We start from the raw sequence: 27891 nt of genomic DNA on the forward strand, positions 1-27891 counted from the left end.
GATCGGAGTGAATCAGATATGGAAGGACACTTGCTAACCTTGACGCAATAGTTTTACTTGTTATTTTAATATCAGTATTTATTCATGACGATGGATGGTAATCTTTATTTTTAAGTCTGTGTTCCTAGACTGTGACAGGAAATTATACCATTTTGTAAGAAGATTTAACCATTTTGTAAGAAGACAGGAGAAATAAGAGACGAAATGTGCTTATAAAATTAAATTGGATATCCATCCTGGCCAGGGGATTTTCCACAAGGCATGGTAAATGCATCTTTTTGCAACTCTTCAAATTGTAAGTGGGTTGTCCAGTTCTGTTGAGACATTTTTAAGTTATCTTAAAACAAATGTATTTTTGGGTTGTCAGGATCAGATGCAGGTTTATATAGATTCAAATAAAAGGACTTATGTTTGATTTATATACATATTTTTTAAAATATGTAATAAATGTTGTCATATTGATCTTTAATAGCAGAAATTATTTTTTCCTTGTTATGTTTAAGCTGATTTGCTAATAAACAGATTTTTGTCCAATTCTAGAGCACAAAAAAAGTTTGATGACATTAAGTTGTTTAGTTCAAACTTAACGTCTGTAGTAATGCCTGTCAATGGAATTTGTAGAAGAGGAAGAGAGATTGTCTAAATACTTTGCATTATTGGTGATGGAAATAAGACTCCTATTGCATAGCAGTTTCATCCATTCCAGGTTTTACTACAAGCTTGATTAGCCACAGTGTACAGGTAACAAGCTCAGGTGTGTCTTAAACTCAGAGTAAAACCAGGAATTGATCAAACAGCTATGCAATGGGAGTCTTATTGCCATCCCTAATTCTTAGTCTTCCATTTTTTATTTATTTTTTTAAAGTAAAGTTATGATTTATATTAAAAAGGTGCTGAATCTCAACATCTATTTGAAAACAAGTTTAATTACTGCTATATGGCAAAACAGCACTGTTCAAACGACACCACTTGCATGCAACTGCAACAGCACCAGTGTAAATGTAAAATGTGACAAGTAAAACAAAACAAGCAGCGCTACATACAATTTTCAGAATAAAGCACATGTATTCAGTATTTGTGGGGCAACAGCAAGCCAGCCTCCCTAAACCTGTAGTTTCAAATAGGAGATCCAGTTTTTGAATTAATCATAACAGCAAAGACTCTTAAACTGTTAGAAGCCATTTTTACTGTTATTAATTACTAATACAGAAGTTCTCTTGAAGTGACTGCTAGAAATGTATTGTCACATGTGAGATAAGAGCACATTTCAGAATCTGAAAATTGTAAAACAAATGGCAGGCCACATGAAAAGCCTGATCTAGAAAAAATAAAATTATCACCCAGTCCTGTGTGTGAAACAGTGAAGTGAAATAAGATTTTTAAAATTAGCATGACCAGAACCAAAGAATACAAACATTTATTTGATATGTGCCTTAGTTACATAATTCAAAGCTTACTTTCCAGAACACAGCATGTTGTGATTTTAGTAGATTACAAGCAAGGCCTCTGGAAAACAATGAAGAGGTCAAATACTTGTGAATTAAGCAGCATTATGTCAGGAATGAACAGGAAGAGAATTGTGTTTCTGAGTTGCCTAAAATGCATGAGTATCACACACTTGGCTGCTGCAGAAACCAAACAACCACAGGTATATCAGAATTAAACAGTACTGATGATACAAAGGCAAGGTACTGCCCCTTTGCAAAACCAAAAAAGAGAAGCAAGAATATTGATTTAAAAGGTCAATGGCTCTACATTTGATCACACAGAAACTGCAAGAACCAACTGCTAAAAAGTAAAGCAATTTTGCATGGTATAGAACAAAAGGCTTTAGTGCTTGCCGTAGTAGCATAATCTGCTGCAGCTACTCCTGATGGATGATATCCTGAGGTAGAACAGATTCATAACTACAGTAACAAGCACATCTAAAGGTTTTTATTCTATTGAAAAAAAAACTCCTTCAGGTATGTATCTGATGCATTACAATACACCTTTTCCACTTGGCAATTTGTGTACTGCACTCAACGGCAACAACTGACATTAAAGACATCACAGGGTAAACAGAATATTTATCAAGTTCACAAAAGCATTTTCTGATCCACTTGATAATACATTTTTTAAAACAAAAATGAAGTAAAACCCCTACCAGGAAGGATAAAAAAAAGCTGTACAGAGTTTCATATTTTTTCACAGCTTAATTAAAATAACAACTTATTAAACAGTTTAAAAACAGATATCTTGCACTCATCCTTAGACAAATGTTGAAATATGGAAAATATAGTTATTAAACAATGTATACATATACCCTAGGAGTAAATGCTCTAGGTTGACAGAGCACATCTCTGTCAACCTAGGTTGACAATGTCGACCCAGGGGACCAGGGGTCACAAATGGAGATTAGATAAAGGGGCATTCAGAACAGAAAATAGGAGGCACTTTTTTACACAGAGAATTGTGAGGGTCTGGAACCAACTCCCCAGTAATGTTGTTGAAGCTGACACCCTGGGATCCTTCAAGAAGCTGCTTGATGAGATTCTGGGATCAATAAGCTACTAACAACCAAACGAGCAAGATGGGCTGAATGGGGCCTCCTCTCGTTTGTAAACTTTCTTATGTTCTTATCTATTTATTTTTGTAAATCGTCTCCCCATGTGTCTCACACTCGTTAAAGATAATAGGAGGCTGTGTGGTCCAATCTTTAAAGAAAAGGTCTTGTAACCAGGTGGTCCCTGGTTCAAATCCCGGCTCAGCCACTGACTCACTGTGTGACCCTGAGCAAGTCACTTAACCTCCTTGTACTCCATCTTTCGGGTGAGACGTTGTTGTAAGTGACTCTGCAGCTGATGCATAGTTCACACACCCTAGTCTCTGTAAGTCGCCTTGTATAAAAGGTGTCTGCTAAATCAACAAATAATAATAATAAAATTCTTTATGTGATTTGCATATTTGCTAATTAGCCCTCCACTTTTGACAGTTAGGCCCAACAAAGGTTGTGCTTCTTGCATTAACTAACAAATGAATAAAAAATAAATTTAAAAAAAGCCAGAATTGCAAATGAATTGGCTTTGTTTTTCCACCATGTATTTATTTTGTATGTGAAGCACGTATCTAGGCACAATACTGCCACAAAAGGGGGGAAACCCAACACCAGTGTCTATATTCGTGTCTTATTTTTCACTCTGTAGGCGTCATTAGTTTTCAGTTCTGTCTAATTCCAGTTCAAAAGATTATTTTTCTAAGTAAAGAAATATGCCATCCTGGTTTAAGGACAGAGCAGACTTCAGATCAAGCTTGTGGTCCCATTCATACTTTCACACCTGGACTGTATGTTGTCAGTTAAGAATGTAGAAACAGTGGCTGTATTCCATTGATGAGCCTATACAAAAAATTAAAAAGTTGGTTTCATGCATTATAAATAATAAATGATCAGTGTTGACTCAATAAACTAATACAAATACCATTCTAAGTGTTTAACAATGATGTGGAAACTAGCCAATAACAGTTTTACATTAGACATATACATGTAGGTTCAAAACAATATTCTACATACCAGCAGCTTTTGTTTTTTATGAATAATAAATATTCTTTGTTTTTAGCTTATGCAAGAATAGATCTAGTATAGAATACAGCCACATCATCTCTTTAATACATAATTCTGGAGACAAGGTGTTCATCCCAGACAATCAGCTGCCATGTGTAACTAACATAAGGAAATTAATTTACATTATGAATACATACAAAACCATATCAAGACACCAGCAAACATTAAAATAAAATGTATGACATTCCTTTTATGCATACTCAGCCTTAACAAGTTTGATCAACAACACATTTTCTGTATACCGTAACATTGATTAAACAAAAATCCTAAATGCTAAAAATAAGGAGTTATTTATTTTAATTGTTACTTTAAAATTTCAAAATGAAGAAAACAAATATTTACATGAATTCTTGAAGCCAAGGTCTCAGTATTGAGGTTGAACAATCTACGGCAACATATATTAATTTACAAAGAAATGAATAAACAGCTACAAAGAGCAGACACTGCATTTAAAACAGAAACCCCTTGCACAAGCGTTTCTATTTTTGAACACAACTAGACAAAACTTTGATCATGCTTGTTCCTTCCAAGTGTGTCCTGTCCAATAATGGGTTTAGGGCACAATCTTCATCGAAGCACAATCTCATGTATATGAAATAAAGCATGGAGAGTTTGCTATAAAGAAAAAAAATGCATGCATTCACCACACCACCAGCAAACCGAGAACTTGAAAACACAACATCCAAAAGACATGGGTCTTATATAAAAGCAAGTAAAACTGGAGGTTTCAAATTTGATGATATGGTGGAAGGATCCACCACAATTGGGAAAAAAAAAACACAATCTTATGAGATGGCAAGTTTTCTTAGTTACTAAATGGAGAAATAGTGATCTTCAGAGCAGAATACAAAAGAAACAATATGATTGTATATAATATGTTATATATCTGTAGCAATTACTGTGGCAGATTCAGAAGTACATTACCAAGCTTTGTAAACGACACAAAGTAGAAAATGTTTTTCTACAGAAACGTGAGCAATTGCTTTTCCTGTTAACTGGTGCCTTCAGATAACCCTGCAGCTTGTTTTCCCAGCATTTTGCTGTATATGTAATCGCTGTGTTAGGTATTCCATGTGCAAACTGTGTTAATATCCCACTATCCCCAGTTCAAGCCCTTCATATCCAATAAGAAGTGTATTTACATTACACTCTATAGATGCTATGCTGTTCAATAGCAACATCAAAATCTGACGAAATAAAGCAATGGCAAAATCAAGAGACAAAAAACTTTTAAGCCTGACTACAATAATAACTCCATGCGAGGCTTTTGGTTGGACATGTGTATGTTACTTTGTCATCTAGTGCTAAGCAGTACAGATTTGTGCAAAGTTATGGGCTGGGATGGAGTATAGGAGAGGGTTCAATTTGCTAAAGCTACAGATAGCATACCTGTACATAAACAGCAAAACAATTCCTGTAAGGCAATATACACAGCTCTAAAAACCATAAAGTACCTGTTTTCAAGCTATAAACCATGGAGGAAAAGCTGTATTGGACACTTTCTATTCTAAACTGTCCAGATTTCCTTAGGAAACAAGTGGAATTCATATTTCCTACTGAAAACATAATTAAATGATTATGCGATTCCTAAGCTCTTGTATCTGGGCCCATAGGAATACCTCTGTGTAACACTGTCCTCGGTGCCAGGTGCACTGTGTCTGCTTGGATATGTCTGTATTCTCTCTCCTCTTGACGGTGGATGCCAATTTTGTGGTGATGGCTGAAGTGTCCATAGGCTGCTGCTGGATTAGGTTTAAACCTCTGCAGCCTGCAGGCCGATTTTCTCCTCTAGTCAATCTGTGCTCGGTTTCTTCAGTGAAAAGGCATAGATGTTGAAGTGCCCACTCAGTTGGTGAACCTGCGCAACACATGAACAAATAGAATGCTTAACAGAATGCAAAGCAAGGGTGCTTTCTGAGTAAAGAAAAGAAAAAAAAAGCTTCACAACAGCATGTACAGAAAACAAAGCTCTTTTTGAAACATAAGAACTTACCACACACACTCCGTAGTGGATGTGTGCTAGCGCTACAGTTGCCGTCCATATATACAGGATAAGAGTTTCATAGTGCTGCGCTAGTCCTGAGAGGATCACTAGGACTACCAGAGCCATGGGCAGCAGTAACCAGCTCAGAGGCTGGCAGCGAGTTTTGCTCATCTGACAGACTATCAGCTTACACTAGAAAAAGAGAGGGGGGAAACCAGATATTAATGTTGTGAACTAAAACAAATCACTACCAACTGCATAGAGCAATCATGTGTATTTGTAAAAGTTACAAGAAACAGAACAAATTACGTAATCCTATATACAGAGTATACATATGAAACTAATACGATTTTTTAAATATGTAAATCAAGTTTAATATTCGATATAAAAAGATAAAAACACCCTTTCTTCAAACAAGAACCTCATGCAGCGATTTGCTTGCTCTTCACTTACCGTTATGTTGGCAAAAGCAGTTCCCACCATGAAGTAGAATACTCTAGGTTGTTTCTCAATGATGTCTGACGGCGAGAGGCAGACCCACAGTGTGGACAGAATGAAAAGCAGCACAGGCGACAGGAAGGGTAAAAAGGACTCATAAAAAGAACTGCACTGCAGAGTGTTTTTCCTGTATGCCCTGTGGAGAAACCATTCGGAATTAGAAACGGGAATGGTGAGTTCCATACACTTCAAAACTCCAAATACAATTCCCTCTAATTTATGGGCTGGGATGGGATGGGATGCCCGATGTACATAAAACAATAGCCAAGAACACACCTGCTGAACCGTTTACCAGAATCACTTCCTAAACAAACTTAAGACATTCATTCTTGAAGCCTCAGATTACAGAGGGAATACTGTTTCAGCATTAGGGGATGAGAAATCGGTCATTGGGTCATTCCATGACAAATCACCCCAAAAAGTTGGATTTTAAACCCTACCGTCTCCAATTTACACCATACTTGGTTCTTGGGGTTGTTTCAGGCAAACAAGCTCCAATTTACATTTTTAGACTGATCATGTCAAGGGGTCAAAAGTTATAGAGCGCTAAAAATGTGGTTGATTGGTACCCCCATTAATGTTAACCAACCTTTTACTCAACAATGGTTTGTGCTACAGACTTGTGGGAGATGTCATTGTGTTGCAAATTGCATGGTAAATTCAAAGATGGTATAAAAGTATATGAAAGATAACAAGTTACACCTTAACATTTTTTGACCTTTGACTTTGGGGTGAAATCCCCCCCAAAAAAATCTAAATTAACAAAAAAATGTAAAGGTCTCAGCTTTGTCTGTTCAAAATTTAATGAAAATCCAAACCTAACCTGCAGTCCCGAATCAAAATCGTTCAAATAAAAAAATCTGAATGTTGCCAATCACATGGCACTTGCAATATTACTAACCTTTAAATAGACATGTAATACTATTTAAATGGGACCCGTATATGAGCTGAATTCAGTGGTAAAAATGCTTTTTTTTACCAGGGTGACCAGACAACTATCACCAGTGAGACACTTCTCTTCCAAAGACACTATTGGCATAATGCATTGGTGGTGATGACTCCCATCATCACCACCAATGCATTTACCAGACATGTGTGTAGGGTTACTCAATTGATCTGTGTGATAAGCCATTTGTGTATCTCAATTACAACTGAGAAATGTATTAATAATAATGATAAACTTGTGAAGTACTGTATTTCGTGTTCGTGTATTTGCTGTGCATACAGACGGCGTTTTTAATTAGCCCCACAATGTTTATAATAGCCTATGAGCTTACCCCTAAGAAAAGGCGGTATGCATTGGGACTTGTGCAAGTTTTCTAAAAAGCAAGACATTAGTTTCATTACAATGCTGTGTGTAATTAGACTGACAGTATTGGGGAAGGTAGTAGTTTGCATGACAACGTCTGTGTTGCCCTTTTTGTACAAGTTTGTATTTTCAAAACGTACAGTACATTGGGAGTGTTTTTTTTTTTTTTTTAATAATATTGTCATATAAATAGTTCTGTTTTCAGCTTAGATAAACATTTGACCACAAAGACTCATGTTAAATTGGGATCCATAACATGTGCTACGCAAGTTAAAAAACTATACCTTTTCAGTCTGCTTAGCTAATTCTAACATTAGTATCTGCCCCAAAACCTACCGTTTTAAAATGGTAGGATATTTCCCTACAGTGTTGTTGTCTTCTGTAGAATAGCTGTTAAGCAAGACAAAGCTAATTTGCACTGTCTAAAGAACGTTAATGCTTTTGCCAAAACATATTTTCAACCATTACATTTCGTTTCATATTACAGTTTAAAGTGATGACGTTATTGAAGTTATGAAACAGTCATTTCAAAATCCCATATACAGTGGGAAACCCAATTTAAAATCTGTACATGGTCCGTGCAAGTTTTCAAAACAGAAACCAGGTTATATATACGAGCATTCAGAGCAATTGCACAATACAAGCTCAATCAAAAACCATTACCTGACTGATATGGTGCGATGCTAGGATTTGCCAGCACCGGCCCTGGGCGTTTGATAAGTTGAAACAACTACATTCCAACCCTCCATATTTTACAAAAATAACGAAGTTAAACCCTACAGGGACAGGAAAGCAAACAATAAACCATGTACTTTTTCTTCTAGAAAAATAATCTAAATACTTACTTGAAAACATTGTAGAGACTCATTGGAAGGGTTACTATAAAGGCGCATCCTAGCAGAGATATAGAGAAGAAGATATTTAGAAGTGTATGTCTCACAGATGCATACATTTGTTAACAGGAGATTAGCTTGAACCACAGGAATACACTGACTGTAGCTAACTGTTAGATTATCTGAAAATTAAAAGCCTATTAAAATTAGAAGATCAGTTTCTGGTCTTGACTATATTCACAGATACTGCACAAATCAGGGAAAGGAATCTTACCCAGGATCATAATTGTGAAGAGGTCTCTGTAGTAGAAACTCATAAATATGGGTGCAAACCAAGTTTCTACACCAACCACAGATGTCACAATGTACACAACCGACATGGTCTGGAAAAGAAAGTGAAAGATCAACAAACCAGGTCACCTCTGTGAAGCTTTCAGTTAACATAGGCACACCTAAATGGGTGAATGTGGAGAGCATCTTTCTACCTTATATCAGCTTTCTATTTTTTTAAGTGTTTTTTGACCCCACTAGATAACTCATTAACTCATTAATTAACCTAGCTCTGCTCTAGTTCTTTTCTATCAAAATGAGATTTTATGCCATTATAACTAATAACACTTATTAATGGAAAAACATATACATTATTATTTTATATTTATATGTAAAACGTTTGACAACAATGAGGGGCAAACTAAGCTGCATGATCTTAGGTAGGTGCTGCAAGCTCTATTCAGCAAGTTGATCTGTTTTCAGCACTAAAATAATCAAAGCAGACTGAAGACACTTGGGTACATGGGGTGGAGTAAGACGGGATCTATTCGATGCCTAACCAGAGGGTGCATTCCGATACCGAGTACTACTACAGGGAAAACAAAAACCTCAGCTAACCCCAGGCCAGCATTGCATTGCAGTGTATTTGTGCTTACCACTTGGCTGATGTCGTAGCCCCAGGGCAGGAATAGCACCCCTGTGTTGTACTTCTCCCAGTGTGAGAGGATGAATGAGAAGAGCACCACCCACAGGATATAGTAGAGAGTGCGCACGCCCACGCCAGCTTCCACCCTCCCGAAGATGGAGTACACTGTCACAACGAAGAACACGCAGGCCCAGCTGTCCAGCCCGTGGTCAAACAGCTCCCCCAGCGGCGTGCTGGAGTTCGTCCTTCGAGCTTGCTTCCCATCAACACCATCTATAACGAGGCATGCAGCATTAGACCAGCTTCCATCCCGCTTTGGATTCAGTGCTTAGACTATTTTAATAAGGCTTATGTCAGCAAATTATTTATTTATCTGCAACACATACTTGTACAACTTTCAGAAACAATTAATACAAAACACTGGTTAAGAATTTCAACTTTCAAAAGCTGCCCATAAGTATATGTAAATGTTCTCTTTACGTGACACTCTGCTTATTCAATGTTGGTACCAAGCATTGATGATCAACTGAGAATTGTACAGCTGTATATTAAATCCTGAATCATGTTTGTGCAGGTATTAAAAACAGAGTTGCCCAGAACATGATCAATAAATAGGATAAGATCTGACATGCCTGAATAACTGACTTCAACAAACCTGATGCATAATAAATTAACTCTTACCTAATGTATATGCTATGAAGTTTAGTAGACCTGCTACAATCCACACCCAGCTTGGTACATGCACATGGTCTGGTGCTGTTTGAGGAATAAAACAATACATTAAAAATTACTTTAACTGACAGAAAATCATACCAAACAGTCTTTCAAAGTTAATTTTGTTAATTACAAGCATTAGAAATCTCTAGTGGAACCAATGACATCTGAACCAGCTGTATCATTATCTAAATAGTCTTATACATATTAAACATAAATACAAAAAACTGTAACAAATGTTATCTGTCCAACAGACTAAATGTCAGTATATCTTAAAAGCGGAAGTACACCAAAGTAGGCTACTTTGAAATGTATAGAACAAGAAAGCAATTGTTATAACTTGTACGCTCTTGAATTTTGCATGGCTTTTAGAAATTAGTTTTGGTATTTATTATTTGTGTTTATTATTTTTTATATATATATATATATAGACACACACACATACATACATATTTAATAAACTTCTATACTGCTCCCTTGAAAGTGCCATCACCTTCACAGTGTGATGCAGCATTACCGAATGCAGGGGTTTTCAGACGGAGGGTACGCGTAGGACGACTCAGAAATGCAAAATAAAAATTAAAGTAAAAGAAAATAATGATCTTGAATTGATTTTTTAAAGCATATTTTATTTCCTCTAAACCTCTGTACATAAATATATATATATTTTTTGTTTAGCAGCCCAAAGTCTACAGTCTGACTATAGAGTAGCTTCAAAATTCTCATACACCGGTACACATGCGTGATTTAGATTGGGCAGGTTTTTCCTCAATGTAATATTGGGTGCAACTGCATTTTAGCTGAATTGGTTTCAGTGTTTGGAGTACATCCAGTGTAACGTTTCGAGTCAAAAATGGATACATTTCTCACTTGCAAATGAAAAATTAAGGAAGAAAACGAGAGTCAACAGAAAGTGCAAAGCGACAAAGGATTTTCTGTAGGTTGTTTTTTTCTGTCTAAAATCAGTTTTTGTTCCTCCAAAGTTTTACTATGGCGGATGCGCTGTGACACCATGCCTGTTGTCAGCTGCTTTCTATAGAATGTCTCCAGACTTTAGATTTGCTCCAACTACCACAACAGAGGAAGTTCATGTAGTTGTAATGGCTGTGTTTAAAGAGTAAGTAGTGGGTTTTCGAGAATTATAGCGTTATACGTCCCCACGTGATGCTACAACTGTTTACCTGGTTAAAAGTGTAAAAAGTCAGAATGTTACAGTCTGTTTCAAAGAAGCTCTTTTCAAAATGTCTGCTCTAGTGCATGGGGTTTGAAATCTGTCCTCTAAATCACTGCAGGAAGATCGATTAAAAAAACAAAAAAAAAAACATAACAAGTGCTCTGGCTTTTCTGTTCCATACCACATCATGGATCGTTATTGCTGTGTTACCTGTTTGACAATGTGGGCAATAATCTTTACACTATCAGTGCACTAGAGCTGACATTTTGAAAAAAGCTTTAAAACAGACTTTAAAAAGTTATAAAATTAATATATAAAAGTTATAAAAAAGTAGTCAGAATGTAACAATGAAAAGAAAAATTACAGGTACTTTATTTAAACAGTTGTAGCGGCACGTGGGGACGTGTAACACTATATTTTTCGGTAACCCCGTAACTTACTCTTTAAAGTGTTGTGATAGCCAGTATATATTTTGGAAAAAGGAAAAAAAAAAAAAAAACATTCAGAAAAAAAACTAAATTTGAAAGTTGCTTTGCTGATCAGAGGTAACTTGCCAATATTTCTTTCTAGCTATTTTTTTTTTTTTTTTTACAATTTAGTCATGGTGTGCCAATATATTGGAGGTTTACAGTAAATATCACTTAGTTGCATGACAACTGCAGACTCCTGTTAACTTTCTTATGAAAATGCACACAGTAGATTCCTATTAATTGCATATCCCAGTTGTATGCATTTAACCAGAGAAAGGAACATACATTTTTATAAGAAATGTGCGACACAATTGTATGCAGTTATCAGGTGTACAATTAAATCTATTACAGTGTAGATGTTACTGACTTGCATACGCTGGTTAACTGCATAAAACTGCTTGGCACATGGGCTATGCAACTGACAAGAATCTACTGTAATATGACTTAACATGATGTGCTTCTGGTATTATTTAAAGTTGGATTTCAATGCTACTTGCAGGAATTGCTTAATAAATTCAGTAGATACTGAACATTTCAATAGCCTAATTGTGTGTGTTTACAATTAGAAAAACAAGAACTTGAGCACTCATACTAAATTCGTTTTCCTAGAGGTATTAGGGGCAATTTCAAAGGTTTTCTTGCATTCACCTAGTTTTTTCTGGGTGGGATCTGGCAACACTGAGTGGCCTGCAGTTAGAATTAGACGTGGGCCATGAAGATAAACCCGTCCCAAGTGTGTTGTATGTTTGGAGGAGCTCTCCAATGGCCATAGACACGTTTTCATAAAGCAATAAGATAGGGTTTACTTGTGCCTTTTTGTAGCTGAACATGCAAATGAAAACTGAAATTTAACTTAAACTTTAAACATTTCAGATAAAACAAAATATGGAGATGGAGTAGTAAAGTGAAGGGGAAAAAAAACTCACTGCAACAAAAAATATATTATATATACTATATATATATATATTATATATATATATATATATATATATAAAAACACTAAACAGCATTTTCAGGAAGTTGGGTACTGTTTAAGCGAGGAATTTCAAAATGACGTGCTTCCCTTTTTTCTGTCCCATGAGATTCTGACTCGCTCTGAACCAGCACAACCCATTTGTCCCAGATGGCTTTCCATAGAGATCACTACGCGTGCGCTCGCAAAATCTGGTTTGTTTACTTTTTGCTGTCTAAAACTCTGAAATAGAGGCTCAAGAGCTGCTGTGCTGATCCTGTGTTTTTTTGTTTATTTGTTATATATATATATATATATATATATATTTCATCCCACATATCACACAGAGCTGTTTTTCATGTGCCTTTTTTTTTTTTTTTTTTTTTTAAATAACTGCAAGGTATTTTTGTCATTTGTAGCGAATACGAACATCTGATTTTTGTATCCGAATACATGTCAAAAAAAATATTTGTTCGAATATTCGGATATTTGTCCCAGCACTACTTTTAATGGGTACATTCTAATGCAACCAAATACAAATGACAACACTCAAAGTTTAGCACTTGAAAAGCCTGCTTATAAGAGCTGACAATTCTAGAATCACATGAGCATTCCAGGAAGAAGCGGAAAGATAAAGGCTTGCAGCTTTTTGGGCCTCGAACATTAATATTATAGAATTAACAGAGAGACATTACCTTTGCTCCTGTTATGAATGCGCCCAAAAAACAAAGTACTTTGGGCACAGAGTCGCAGTAGTCAGGGAACGAAGTTTTCTTTTGATCATTTCTCTTTGCCAGTTTTAAGTCCTTAGTCAATGCAGCAGTAAATCACTGCTGTTAAATCTGTTTACAGTAAATGGAACACATTCTGAACTGCTCTCTGGGCATCCATATTTTCTCCACATCCACACACTTTAAAAGTAGCCGACTCTGAGCATGTGTTTTAGTATGGTCTTTAACGGTGGGTATTTGTAGACCGTGCAGTGCTAAAAACTATGGTTTAAGGAATCTGTTATGTCTATTTATTGACTTGATTATTAGTACTGTACAGTCAATCATATTCCTTTAAGAATTATTAGAGACCAGAAGAAATGGATTTTGAAACCCTTTTTGATACAACTGCTAGGTAACCTTACAAATACATTCAAAATCGGCAAATGTGAAAAATACAGAAAATCCTGTCTCACTCACACATACTGTACTAGGTATTTCTGAACTATTGAAAATTACATCATTGGAATATTTTACAGTAAAGCACTCTGGTTAATATGACATTTCACTAGGTCAAAGAGCTCATTGAAAAACAGATAACAGATCTTCTGAAAAAATGCAAACATATGTTTGTGAGCAAGTCGTGATTAGGTCAGTAATCCACACTGGCTACACAGCTACACTTTCTACAGGAGTCAGCTCTAGACTTACTCTCACAGTTTATCAATTTTAATTAAACTTAATAACCTACAAACCATACATACTGCACACACACACACACACACACATCAAGGGACAGAGTTAATGTGAAAAGTGTGCACCTTTTCTTCTAAAACAAAGAGCATACCTGAAGCATAGAAGTCATAGTCAAAAAAGGCTAACATTAAAAAGTTAAGAACGAGGAAGATGAAACCCGTAAATGTGATCAGGTTTGGTGCCAGCCACGTGGGTAAAAACTAAAAACAGAGACAGAAAAGAACTGGGTTATTATTGTGCAGTCTTCACCATATAAAATGAGCAAGAGTAACTAGTAACATATCTTTTTTTTTTGCTTGATCAATGCCGATCCATATCTATAGCAATTAGGTACCATTAGAATACATATTAAAGTAGACATTGTGCCATTGTGAAATACAACTCCCTTCAGTTATATCGACAGCTATGAGAATCAATGGGATACAAACCAAAAAAACATGCTCTGCAAGTAACTGAACTACAGAATGCCTTGAAACTGTTTTATTATGATCCACTTTGCAGCCTATCAAGCCAAGTTTTTATGTCAGATCTCTTAACTATTTCAAGAAAGTTCCAATTAGACTATTTATTAATACGGCAGATAAGATACCAGACCACTTACCTTTACTACAGAATTCCAAAATGGGTGCATTACATACACAGACAGTGGGTTGGAGTCGACAGCACTGTACTGTAAAATACAAAGAAAAAAACACACACACATGCAAGTAGCAGTTAGAGTTATAGATTATGTATAGCAATGCACTGCAATAACAAAAGTTTACCTACTGTAATGTAGTAAGCATGAGGGGTAGGGGGGTGGGGGGCATGTTTCAGAAAATAGAGGGATGACTGAACAGGGGATATGTAAAAATGTGCCATAAGCAGATAAGGGGCCCCATGTCACAGGAAACAGCTGAGCCAAGCTGCAACAGCACTACTTTTATAGCTGGGACGCACTGCATGAGAGTACAATCAATGATAGCCTGTGAATTATTTATTTATCTCCTGCACAGTACCTGTAACTAAGAAATGTACAGGTTTAGGTAGTGAACATCAACATGAAAACTATGCATAATATGAACACAACTAACCCAGCTAAAAGTCATCTTGAATGCTTTGTTGAACTGTACATTTACTGCACACTGCAGCCTATGTCTGTATATGTCACATGCTTTGCTTATTTACTCTAATTCCCAAAACATGCATCACCTGTACAGTACAGTAGGTTACAGCAATAAACATGCATCACCTGTACAGTACAGTAGGTTACAGCAATAAAACACACATTGTCTTAATGGGCAAAGTACAAGAGCTGATGCATTCATGAATGCAGGACACAATGCTGCAGTGAATTTTAGGGATCAGTTTATAGTGCACAGACTCGGTTTGTAAGCCAACACTTTGTACTATCTGGAGAACGAAGCCAGATCCAGTCAGAAGGAAGCACTGTCAAATCATGAGGTACAATGTGAAAGGGTTGAATGCTATGAACCGAGATCAAAACCTTTTCCGACAATCATGCCATACAGAAGGTGTGCTGCATGGTATTACTGTAGTATGAGGAACCCCTTTCAAGGACAGCTCGTTTGTGCTGCTCGGTATTACTGTAGTATGAGGAACCCGTTTCAAGGACAGCTCGTTTGTGCTGCATGGTATTACTGTAGTATGAGGAACCCCTTTCAAGGACAGCTCGTTTTTGTCCGCTCGGTATTACTGTAGTATGAGGAACCCGTTTCAAGGACAGCTCGTTTGTGCTGCTCGGTATTACTGTAGTATGAGGAACCCGTTTCAAGGACAGCTCGTTTGTGCTGCTCGGTATTACTGTAGTATGAGGAACCCGTTTCAAGGACAGCTCGTTTGTGCTGCTCGGTATTACTGTAGTATGAGGAACCCCTTTCAAGGACAGCTCGTTTGTGCTGCTCGGTATTACTGTAGTATGAGGAACCCGTTTCAAGGACAGCTCGTTTGTGCTGCTCGGTATTACTGTAGTATGAGGAACCCGTTTCAAGGACAGCTCGTTTGTGCTGCTCGGTATTACTGTAGTATGAGGAACCCGTTTCAAGGACAGCTCGTTTGTGCTGCTCGGTATTACTGTAGTATGAGGAACCCGTTTCAAGGACAGCTCGTTTGTGCTGCATGGTATTACTGTAGTATGAGGAACCCCTTTCAAGGACAGCTCGTTTGTGCTGCTCGGTATTACTGTAGTATGAGGAACCCGTTTCAAGGACAGCTCGTTTGTGCTGCTCGGTATTACTGTAGTATGAGGAACCCCTTTCAAGGACAGCTCGTTTGTGCTGCTCAGTATTACTGTAGTATGAGGAACCCGTTTCAAGGACAGCTCGTTTGTGCTGCTCGGTATTACTGTAGTATGAGGAACCCGTTTCAAGGACAGCTCGTTTGTGCTGCTCGGTATTACTGTAGTATGAGGAACCCCTTTCAAGGACAGCTCGTTTGTGCTGCTCGGTATTACTGTAGTATGAGGAACCCCTTTCAAGGACAGCTCGTTTGTGCTGCTCGGTATTACTGTAGTATGAGGAACCCGTTTCAAGGACAGCTCGTTTGTGCTGCTCGGTATTACTGTAGTATGAGGAACCCGTTTCAAGGACCGCTCGTTTGTGCTGCTCGGTATTACTGTAGTATGAGGAACCCCTTTCAAGGACAGCTCGTTTGTGCCGCTCGGTATTACTGTAGTATGAGGAACCCCTTTCAAGTACAGCTCGTTTGTGCTGCTCGGTATTACTGTAGTATGAGGAACCCCTTTCAAGGACAGCTCGTTTGTGCTGCTCGGTATTACTGTAGTATGAGGAACCCGTTTCAAGGACAGCTCGTTTGTGCTGCTCGGTATTACTTTAGTATGAGGAACCCGTTTCAAGGACAGCTCGTTTGTGCTGCTCGGTATTACTGTAGTATGAGGAACCCCTTTCAAGTACAGCTCGTTGTACGTAATTACAGTGCATGCCAGAGAACAATTAATTAATGGGATTACTCCCAGCAATGTTAGTCCAGCAATGGAAAGTCATCTCTCTTCCACTGAGCTGCTGCGGTGCCCTGTTAGTTAAGCAAGCTGCAAATTTGTTCACTGCTAACTACAACTGAAGCTGAAATGAATGTAGCTGAAAGGTCAAGGTCCATCTGGAAGAGGAAAGACACTCATATTTTGTCTGTCCGAACAACCAAATCAAAAACATGACCAATGGGTTTCTCAAGACAAACAGTAAACCAGAGGAAGGCCTCTTAAACACAGCACTGCATGGCTTAATTCAACTGAGAACAAACGTTAAAGCTAAATTATAAATGTTAAAACACTAGGCTAATAATCTTTAAATTCAAATGTAAAAAATAACTAAGGAGATGGAGAGTTGCTTATTTAGGATTTATTTGCTTACAAAATACTGACCAGGCCTGTCAGTATACTGTACATCAGAATGTAATATAAAGAGCGTGTGTGTATGTAGATATGGTTTTAAACACCGACACCTGCATAGTATTTAAACGTTCATAAAAAATTTACCAAAAGCACATCCCTACACATATGATTTACTTATTTATGTATTGTCTGTTCTTTTTAAGGTCAGATTATTTTTAAGCAATGTATTATTAGTTAGAGAACATTAAGCAGTGAATTGGGCTACACATTCTGGATCATTAAGTTCAAAATGTGGTTAAATATAGAATAGAATGAACGATATAGAAATAAAATATATAGCCTACATGGGTGAAAGAGGCCAATGATCATTTTGACTGAAACTCCTGGGACAAAACCAATTCCCCCTCCCCTGAAATTACTTCACTTAGAACTTGTCACTTTACCAGATGGATCAGCCCGATAAATCTCACATGAGGCTAGTTCAACGTATTTTTTTTAATGTTACTGATCAAACCTTTTACATGTATGTCCAATTCACATATTAATTTTATAAAACCTCAGCCGCAAAATTCATATACAATCTCCTGCTTAACTCAATCAGATATCGTAATTGTAAAAGAAAGTAAGCAAACCTTGCTGTTGTGAAGTTACGGTTTCAGTAATTGCAAACCTACAAAATTTGGCAGATGTTTCAGCATAAAATGTACATTATGTACTTACTGAGCACGTATTAAATACAAATACATGCAAGTCTCTGCACAGAGCTACACCTAGAATTCCCAAGTCGTTTATTAAAGGAAAGTGTTACACAAACAAAGAAAAGCAACTACTGTTCTTTAGAAGGTAATTATTCCCCAAGTAAGGCAATTCAAAATACTTGCCATGTCAAAAGCACTGTTTTACTATATATAAAAAATACTTCACTCTGAAGCAAATGCAAGGACATTTTTTTTTTTCTGAATAAAACAATTTCAACAGTATAAACTTAGTTGCAGGAAAGACCAGTCAAGAGTTGTTTCTTGTTTTATACCATTAAAATTGTCTTATTGCTCTAAGAAATTGCATGGTGGGGAGAGTATTAGCAAACAGTTTAATTACCTTACAATTCAGGTGCGTGCCTTTAAAGTAAGAAAAAAAACTATTGTCATTATTTATACACAAATAAGATTACTTGACTTGGAAAAACATCTTAAGCAGATTCCTACTTGGCTTGCTTGAATGAGTAGTACACAACAAGTTTCAATATGAAAGCTGAAAATGAATAAAGATCGACACGTTTTTAATGAAAAAAATACACATTTCTAAAGTAAAAACAGGATTGTATTATTTTGCAACACCACGGCTTCAGATTATTACCAGTGCATATAGAAGTAACATTTTATTTAGAGTTGTTGTTGAACTTAAACCCGTTCATGGCCCCGCAGCAACACAAACCTACGAATGTCCTTATTAAAAAAAATACATAAATAAGTCAAAATATAATGTAATTAATAGATAATAAAACAAACTAAACTAACAGTTACCTAGCCTATATTTAATTAATCATTTTATGTAGTATCCAAACTGCCCAGCATCTTCTGTTGCAGTCACACTGCCGCTAACGTCGTTAGCTGTTGTAAATAGTGCAGAACGGACTATGGTGGGTCAAACCAATGTTCATGTAGGGGCCATTCTATTGTGGATTTGTATTTATTTATTTATTTTTAATGTTGGACTTATGGCGTCTTATGAATGACTTTTTTTTTTTTTTTTAACATTTTAAACCGTTAATAGGCAAAACCATAACAAAAACATAGAATAATAGTGTGTTTACACAGAGCAAAAAAAGTCGAGTGGCAAAATATACCGTTTGCCTCCCCTGTGCTCTATGGGTTAGGTGCCTATGGTCTCAATCAAGTTACAGTTCAACAGGAGAAAAATATACTAAACATTACAGTTTTCCACCCCCAGATTTTTTTGGCATTTCTACACGAATCATAGGACTGGTCCTGGGACAGGGCATTTTGACGGAATTCCGTCTACAGACGGAGCACTTTCACTCGTGTATATAAGTAATGCTAAGGCTGAAGGTGTTTTAAGCACTTTTAAAAGGTTGCTTAACTAACCCCTATACTGATCACTCGATAACGTTACCAAACATTCGATTATGGGTTATGTAGTCGTAAATGTTCTAGAACACCCTGCAAAGTTTATAAGAAACGCATTACGTTAACGTTCCTGTGCCCCGCGTTGTTAGTATCGCAGCATTATATTTTCTTTATATATTGCTGACTCTTTATAAATATTTAATCAACTGGACAATACATTTTTCAACATTTACTCAGGCATGTTCACCAGGAGAAAAAAATTCAGTGGCCAAGGATTGCAGTGCATCAAGACCACCTGCAATGCTGGCGCTTCGATTGAAACATGCCAACAACTGTAAAAAGCTACTGTAAGAGAATCTAGCCCTGAAAGTGTTGAAATTCTTCAGGAACACGTTGGTAACTGACTTCTCTCTACTGACAGCATGCTGTGAAGTTTTCTGTAATGGATGACCAAAGCTAGTCCAATAAATGTTTTATCCAACTGCCATACAAGAGACCTGTCATGACAATTTGTTCTGAAGAACATAAGAAAGTTTACAAACGAGAGGAGGCTATTCGCCCATCTTGCTCGTTTTGTTGTTAATAGCTTATTGATCCCAGAATCTCATCAAGCAGCTTCTTGAAGGATCCCAGGGTGTCAGTTTCAACAACATTACTGGGGAGTTGGTTCCAGACGCTCACAATTCTCTGTGTAAAAAAAGTGCCTCCTATTTTCTGTTCTGAATGCCCCTTTATCTAATCTCCATTTGTGACCCCTGGTCCTTGTTTCTTTTTTCAGGTCAAAAAAGTCCCCTGGGTCGACATTGTCAATACCTTTTAGAATTTTGAATGCTTGAATCAGATCACCGCATAGTCTTCTTTGTTCAAGACTGAACAGATTCAATTCTTTTTGCCTGTCTGCATACGACATGCCTTTTAAACCTGGGATAATTCTGGTTACTCTTCTTTGCACTCTTTCTAGAGCAGCATTATCCTTTTTGTAACGAGGTGAACAGAACTGAACACAATATTCTAGATGAGGTCTTACTAATGCATTGTAAAGTTTTAACATTACTTCCCTTGATTTAAATTCAACACTTCACAATATATTCGATAAATTCTTATTACACAGCATACAAACAGCTATAGCCCTTGTCCCTTATTTTTTCTACAATTGTGCTAGCAGGCTGTATTTTTTTCTTTGTTTGTTTTTTTCCCCTGTGACAACACCATTAATGTAACATATAAAATCATTATTTTTTGTTTGTGCTAAAATAACCATATTGTAAGATGGACATAGATACACAGTATATATAAACACATCTCTTAAATATACTGTATTTGAAAGTGAAGTTTAATCTGGTGCCAATTAATCTAAAGTATTACTAACATTAAATGGGCATAACAAATCTGATGTCACATTGTCTCAACAGTTACAGTAACATAGGTCAGACACTCACTTGCTGCCTGATCCTAGGTGGGAAGACATTTGACCCAGATGTATGAATTGCAGTTCATTCATTTCTGAAATGCACTGTAGTAATACGACACGTCAACACATTTGTCGTGGACAATTTGAGGACATGACCTTTGGAGCTGGAAAGTAAACTTCTAAAGATTGAACTCCAGATGACTGCGTGGGAGTAACAATCTTCCTGATTTCTCAAATACGGTCTCTAAAATGAAGTACTATAGTTACAACATCTGAAACCTTTTTCATACAGATCCTTTAATAATTTTTTGTCCAATCTCACTTGACAGTTATTATCCCTTGATTATTATTGCTTGGAATTATTCATTTATTTGAGGATTAATCCGTCACCCCATCTTCTCTTGTTCTGAGCAGACCTAAATGTTTTGTTTTGTTTTTTTTCACTTCACTCAAAATAAATGGATACAGTTTGTTAAACCAACTGTTTTGGCCATTAAACTTCCTGGACTGAGCCCCAGAGTTCAAGTCACAAGACTCAAGGCTTAAAAAGAGGCATTCTTCTTGGAAATGTGGTTTTCAGTCAAATAAATCAAAACATGAATTAAATGTACCATACTACAGTATATGCATAAACATTTCCTTTAACGTGAATGGCTTGTTCATTTTGTTCAACATAAATGGCCCACACAGAATTCCAGTCATTCTTCAAAGACAGTGGGCAACGACAAGAGATCAGATTTTACTCCCTTTTCTCTTAGAATGTTTCACAAAGAAGACTAAGAGCCTACACTCACACTCACTGTGATGTCATGGGACAAGCTGTGGAAACAATCAGGTTCAACAAAAAGAACCTTTCAATCCACCAGCTAAAGATTCAGCAAACTAACATCAGCTGCTGATGAAATGAAAACAAGGGCTACGGCCATGCATACTGTAGGCCTATATGTAGAAATACTGGTCATAAACTGTTCTGAATACTACACTCTTTCATAAAATACTAATTTACCTTAATATAATATAATGTGTATTTGAGTCAAATGAAAATAGCTGCAGAATTGTTTTTATATTTGCTTGCTTAAATGGACAGTAATCCACTTTAAATTAAGTTACTGTATTAACTATCTTTCAGTTCGTAGTAGACATCACTTGTTAATAAGAAGATCATAACAGACCTAATGACCAGTGTACTGTATTTCATTCTAATGAACGAAAATTTTTCTAATTAGAATCAAGATACAAAATACAGTATCGAACACATGTAAATAGCTAAAATACACAAAGGGTAGGCCTACAATCAGTTTCAATAACTGATAAATATCTTCAATAAAAGTATTATCACTGGATGAAAAGCATAGCGTGTTCTTTCAGCGTCATTCTGTACTGCACTACTACTTATATAACCTATGATGACAACGTGAAAACTGAGGACAGTATATGGAGGGGGGTGGAACAGTTAAAAGTGAAAGCTGTTCTGCAAAGTGCCTTCCTGGAGTCTGAGACAGCACTGTGCAGAATTAGACTGAGGCTGAGGACACTAGAGTAAGGAAATACCACTGCTGTACTCTACTCATCTTGCACATAGTACAGTATATCTGAGCTACAGTCCAGACTCTGCTTGGCACCCTTGAGTGCTCCTGTGTGAATTTCAAAAATTTTAAACTGAATCAATTGTTTATACAAAGTGTTGAGTTGCATTTTATTTTCTTGCAGTACTTGTCACTTCATTTTCTAATAATTTTGTCAAATCGTGAAGCGTGCCCCTAGCAGTTTAAAAACATGACTTTTAATGTTTCATACAAAAACAAACCTTTGCATTGCTGCAGTGTGGGGGAGCATCAGATTAGACCTGGGTGTTAAAATCATACTGCAGTGTAGCATGTAGCCAACAATACAATTATAGAGACAAACAGCCATTTCACTTTCACAAAGTGATTACATTAAATTGAAATCTATCATGAAAAAATGTGTCCCAGGTTTCTCAATTTGCTTCAAGAGGCCTTCAGACATATTTCAGGAATTATTCTGTAGGCTGATACAGAGGCTGAAGGAGAGGGGACATCTCAGCTGCTTCAGTCCCGTCACGCTATGCAGGGGTAGACTTGCTGCAGTCCATATATTGGTAAATTTAAATAATGTGCAGTGCCAGCATTATTTTATTTAGGCCTACTGTATAGTGTATCCCCACACATTGTGGAATGAAATGGAGCCCAGTAAAAGCAGTAGCGACCCACATGACTGTCATGTATTCATAACCTAAACTACTTTTTGTTGAATTAGTTTCAGACTTGGTATAAAATACTAGTGCTAAACTTGGCAGTATAGATGAAAAATGATGATGTCAGTCCATACATTTTTCAGTTACTTAGAGATCACTAGGCTACATTTTGTTTTATTTAATGTCTTTTTAAACATGTCTTCAGACCAGGAAAAGTGCAATTCACACCATTCAATCAAACACCACAAGCTAAGCCACTTAGGCATATTTTGGATTCCTTAAATTAACCTTGATCTACTGCGCTCTACAAATGTGATTTTGTACCCCTCTGTACTTTTAAAACTTTAGAGCCTGCTACCTACTATAGTACGTTATTTTCACGCTTTACAGGGTGGTGGATGGATGTGTTAAATGACTGAATTTCCTTGCTTACTATACTGTACAGTATGTTACTTCCAGAACTAAATACCTACTGTACAGTAGTAATTAATGTCCCCCACCACCCAAACACTCTGGGAAGGCAGAAACGCACTGCAATCCATCAACTCTGTGGAGACCCTTGTTCTGCTAGCCACTTCCTTATCTTCTGCAGACTGTAGCCAATATCACAGACTAGGCTATGGGATCTACCATCTGCAAAAACCTAGAGGGATAATCCATGCCAAGTCATCCAGCCCAAGCAAGCACAGACTCTGATTTTTACGAATGTTTCCATTTATGGTTAATTAATCGTAGTAAGCTATAGAATGAAGCCTGTTAGAATGACCCACATGTAAGAGAACAGTATTTCAATAACTTTGGTATGTAGTGTGTTCAGTATTCAGGGTGAATGGCAGTTCTACAGTAGATGGCACTACAAACAAGACAGAGGATATGCAAAACATTTGCCCAAAAATATTTCACATACAAAAACAAGTTAGATAAAAGGGACAGGCTGTACAAGGATGTGATGTCTTACAAGACAGGGCCAAGTAGTACATAAGAACATAAGAACATAAGAAAGTTTACAAATGAGAGGAGGCCATTCAGCCCATCTTGCTCGTTTGGTTGTTAGTAGCTTATTGATCCCAGAATCTCATCAAGCAGCTTCTTGAAGGATCCCAGGGTGTCAGCTTCAACAACATTACTGGGGAGTTGGTTCCAGACCCTCACAATTCTCTGTGTAAAAAAGTGCCTCCTATTTTCTGTTCTGAATGCCCCTTTATCTAATCTCCATTTGTGACCCCTGGTCCTTGTTTCTTTTTTCAGGTCAAAGAAGTCCCCTGGGTTGACATTGTCTATACCTTTTAGGATTTTGAATGTTTGAATCAGATCGCCGCGTAGTCTTCTGTGTTCAAGACTGAATAGATTCAATTCTTTTAGCCTGTCTGCATACGACATGCCTTTTAAACCTGGGATAATTCTGGTTGCTCTTCTTCGCACTCTTTCTAGAGCAGCAATATCCTTTTTGTAATGAGGTGACCAGAACTGAACACAATATTCTAGGTGAGGTCTTACTAATGCATTGTAGAGTTTTAACATTACTTCCCTTAATTTAAATTCAACACTTCTCACAATATATCCGAGCATCTTGTTGGCCTTTTTTATAGCTTCCCCACATTGATGACACATTGGTGAAGACATTTCTGAGTCAACATAAACTCCTAGGTCTTTTTCATAGTTCCCTTCTTCAATTTCACTGTCTCCCATATGATATTTATAATGCACATTTTTACTGCCCGCATGCAATACTTTTCTCTATTAAATTTCATTTGCCATGTGTCTGCCCAATTCTGAATGTTGTCTAGATCATTTTGAATGACCTTTGCTGCTTCAACAGTGTTTGCCACTCCTCCTATTTTTGTGTTGTCTGCAAATTTAACGAGTTTGCTTACTATACCAGAATCTAAATCATTAATGTAGATTAGGAATAGCAGAGGACCTAATACTGATCCCTGTGGTACACCACTGGTTACCTCACTCCATTTTGAGGTTTTTCCTCTAATCAATACTTTCTGTTTTCTACCTGTTAACCACTCCCTAATCCATGTGCATGCATTTCCTTGAATCCCTACTGCGTTCAGTTTGAGAATTAATCTTTTGTGCGGGACTTTGTCAAAAGCTTTCTGGAAATCTAAATAAACCATGTCGTATGCTTTGCAGTTATCCATTTTCAATGTTGCATCCTCAAAAAAGTCAAGTAGGTTAGTTAGACACGATCTCCCTTTCCTAAAACCATGCTGGCTGTCTCCCAGGATATTGTTACCATATAGGTAATTTTCCATTTTGGATCTTATTATAGTTTCCATAAGTTTACATATAATAGAAGTCAGGCTTATTGGTCTGTAGTTACCTGGTTCGGTTTTGTCTCCCTTTTTGTGGATCGGTATTAGGTTTGTTATTTTCCAGTCTGTCGGTACAACCCCTGTGTCAAGAGACTGTTGCATGATCTTGGTTAGCGGTTCGTAAATAACTTCTTTCATTTCTTTGAGTACTATTGGGAGGATCTCATCTGGCCCAGGGGTTTTGTTTATTTTAAGAGCTCCTAGTCCCTTTAACACTTCTGCCTCTGTTATGCTAAAGTTATTTAAAATTGGATAGGAACAGGTCGACATGTCGGGCATGTTGTCCGTGTCCTCCTTTGTAAAAACCTGTGAAAAGTAATCATTTAATATATTTGCTATTTTTTTTTCTTCATCTATGATTCATATATACATGTGCTACATTCTACAAGGAAATTATTGGCCCGTAGTGCAGTACGCCAGTAAGTTCCTATACAATATAATGGACCTATTGTCAACTTTTAGAACATTAAAACACACAGTTCAACCTGTTATAGTGTATTAGAACTTGTTGGCATTCAGTATAGCAAGCAAATCCATCCCTTGCAGAACTCAACCCCCTCTGCAACTGTTGTTATTGTACGTTAATAAATGAAATATCTACAGTATTCAAAAGCTTGTCGTAGAATTCAGCACGTAAATTATGAAGAATATCCTAAACAACATCAATTATATCTGCACACACCTGTGCAAACTGAAAACGTAGAGCTCATGTCCAATATGTGTGTATTAATTCTGACTACTAGTGTTTGGATACTCCAGTAGTGCAGTAGCATGTAGTGTGTACTGTCCTGTCAAATAGGAACTCTTAGTGAAAGTACACTAAGCCTCTTGTCCATGATTATACACCACTGCTGTGTGTAGATCAATGAGTTGGGTAACTTTTGTTTAAATAAAAAGTATCCAATTACACAGGGGTGTAAATACAGTTGGATCGCTAAAACATGAACTGCCCTATAATTGTTTCATTGTATTACCCATGGTAGCCCTAGTCTTTCTTTATTCTAACATCAATATCTCTTTCCTACTTTCACCTGAAGAAGAGACCTTTGAGGTCTTGAAAGCTTGTGATTAATTGTTTAGTTTGTCCAATAAAATGTATCACATTTGCTTCCCTTGTCTTTATTCTAACAGTAATTACTGAGAAACCTTAACCCTAATCTCAACTCAGTCATTAGAAAGAGTTATTAACGGCCTTACTGCACTGTTAATATAACATAATCAAAAATGAAAACGGAAAGCAAATTAATAATGAACGAGGCCCAAGTAACAACTACCGCCGCCCTCCTTGTGTGTCTTTCGTCATCATTCCTATCATAAGATCGGAGTCTCACAGCCTCTTAAAAGAAAGTTTCTGTCAAGCAAACGCATGCTTCTGTTGCTGTAGCAGCAGTATGTACAATAGCAGTGGCTAACTTTAAAACTACACAGTAATGTTTGTTATTTTCACATAGACTAGTGTAGATCAAATGTACTCGATCAACCGATAAGAGGGCCGTACCCAAGGCTAGGTGAGACCGATGAAGTCATCCAGCCCTCGTAAGGAATTGCTTTAAAATGTCATTAAAAAACACGACCAGTAACAACCACCAACACAGCTGCGTTCCTGTGTGTTTAAATGCTGTATGAGACCTCAGCAGAAGATACACAGACCGACTCGTTGCCTGCCCAGCCTCAGTGATTGAAACAATGACAGTCATAATAATCTGTTCAGCATGATTTAAACATGAGAGCTTCAGAGAGAGAGAGAGAGAGAGAGAGAGAGAGAGAGAGAGAGAGAGAGAGAGAGAAAAACACCACCTTACCTTGTACCTGTCAAACCCGGCTAGCTGTTCTCGACTAACGTACTCGTAAAAAGCCATGTCTGCGGTAATGTATGTTTCTTCCTCAGCAAAACTGCTAATTAAATAGATAATTTATTTTTTTGACTGGTGTCCCCACTGTTTTCCAGTCTTTCGCTATCTTCCACATTAACACACTCTCTCCACACACTACCTCTCTTTCACGCTGACCGACCTCCACTCCTCGCAGAACCCGGCGACGTACCCCAGGTGACGTCACAACGCATGGGCCCCGGCTTTGAGTTTGAATACAGCGGCCTCAAGCGGTTTGGAGTGAAGTTGCTGGGCAGCTTCCAGTTTATTAATTGCCCTGTGGTGTCTACTGTCGGTCTTGATGTAAAATGTGTGTGCTGGTGCTTTATATGCCCTTTCAGTTGTTTTTTTTTACCTACATGACGATGGCATCTGTATCCTGGTGTACACACATACATACGTCCCTCAGTTTTTTCGCTCTTATATAACATTGCATAATTTTGTTTGCACTCATCCATTTCTTCCTTTTCCTGTCTCTTCTTGTTATTCCTAGCATGCATCTTTCCATACTCAGTTTGTCATTTTTGAGTCATTTGTGCATTGAGGGTCCAGGTTTCGCATCCTTAAGTTAGCACTGGCAGCACGCATTGGTCGAAGACTTTTCTCTTGAGGCATAAGGGTAGTTTCCCTATCAAAACCATGCTTAATCTTCCAAAGGCACTCCAGCCCATGGGCATTTTTGATCTTATATTTATTTCGCACATTTGGATCTCCGTT

The 27891-nt window shown here is 37.2% G+C and overlaps 1 protein-coding gene across 2 annotated transcripts; it reads right to left on the reverse strand.

Moving 5' to 3' along the window:
• Nucleotides 1-1385: 1385 nt before the first annotated feature.
• Nucleotides 1386-27443, reverse strand: LOC117402318 (ethanolaminephosphotransferase 1-like). Of its 2 annotated transcripts, none has more exons than XM_059023696.1 (10): nucleotides 27296-27443; nucleotides 14519-14587; nucleotides 14009-14117; nucleotides 9823-9897; nucleotides 9152-9414; nucleotides 8500-8608; nucleotides 8238-8286; nucleotides 6039-6219; nucleotides 5595-5777; nucleotides 1386-5459 (listed from the first exon to the last, which is right to left on the reverse strand). In XM_059023696.1, exons 2-10 carry the CDS (start codon nucleotides 14546-14548, stop codon nucleotides 5394-5396), a joined length of 1065 nt encoding a protein of 354 aa, XP_058879679.1. In that variant the 5' UTR covers nucleotides 14549-14587; nucleotides 27296-27443; the 3' UTR covers nucleotides 1386-5393. The 2 variants fall into 2 exon arrangements, with proteins under 2 accessions (XP_058879679.1, XP_033859235.2); XM_034003344.3 differs by having other exon boundaries at nucleotides 27106-27443.
• Between the last annotated feature and the right edge of the window lie 448 nt (nucleotides 27444-27891).

This window comes from Acipenser ruthenus, chromosome 5 (assembly GCF_902713425.1).
Source record: "Acipenser ruthenus chromosome 5, fAciRut3.2 maternal haplotype, whole genome shotgun sequence".
Lineage (NCBI taxonomy): Eukaryota > Metazoa > Chordata > Actinopteri > Acipenseriformes > Acipenseridae > Acipenser > Acipenser ruthenus.

Excerpts from the sequence above, each read along its gene's own strand:
- LOC117402318 (XM_034003344.3), bottom strand. The coding sequence starts at position 27,162 with ATGGCTTTTTACGAGTACGTTAGTCGAGAACAGCTAGCCGGGTTTGAC. Across the intron at positions 9,898-14,008 it reads CTATGACTTCTATGCTTCAG|CACCAGACCATGTGCATGTA; the intron begins GTATGCTCTTTG and ends TTCCTCAAACAG. Across the intron at positions 5,778-6,038 it reads CTGCTTTTGCCAACATAACG|TGTAAGCTGATAGTCTGTCA; the intron begins GTAAGTGAAGAG and ends CTCTTTTTCTAG.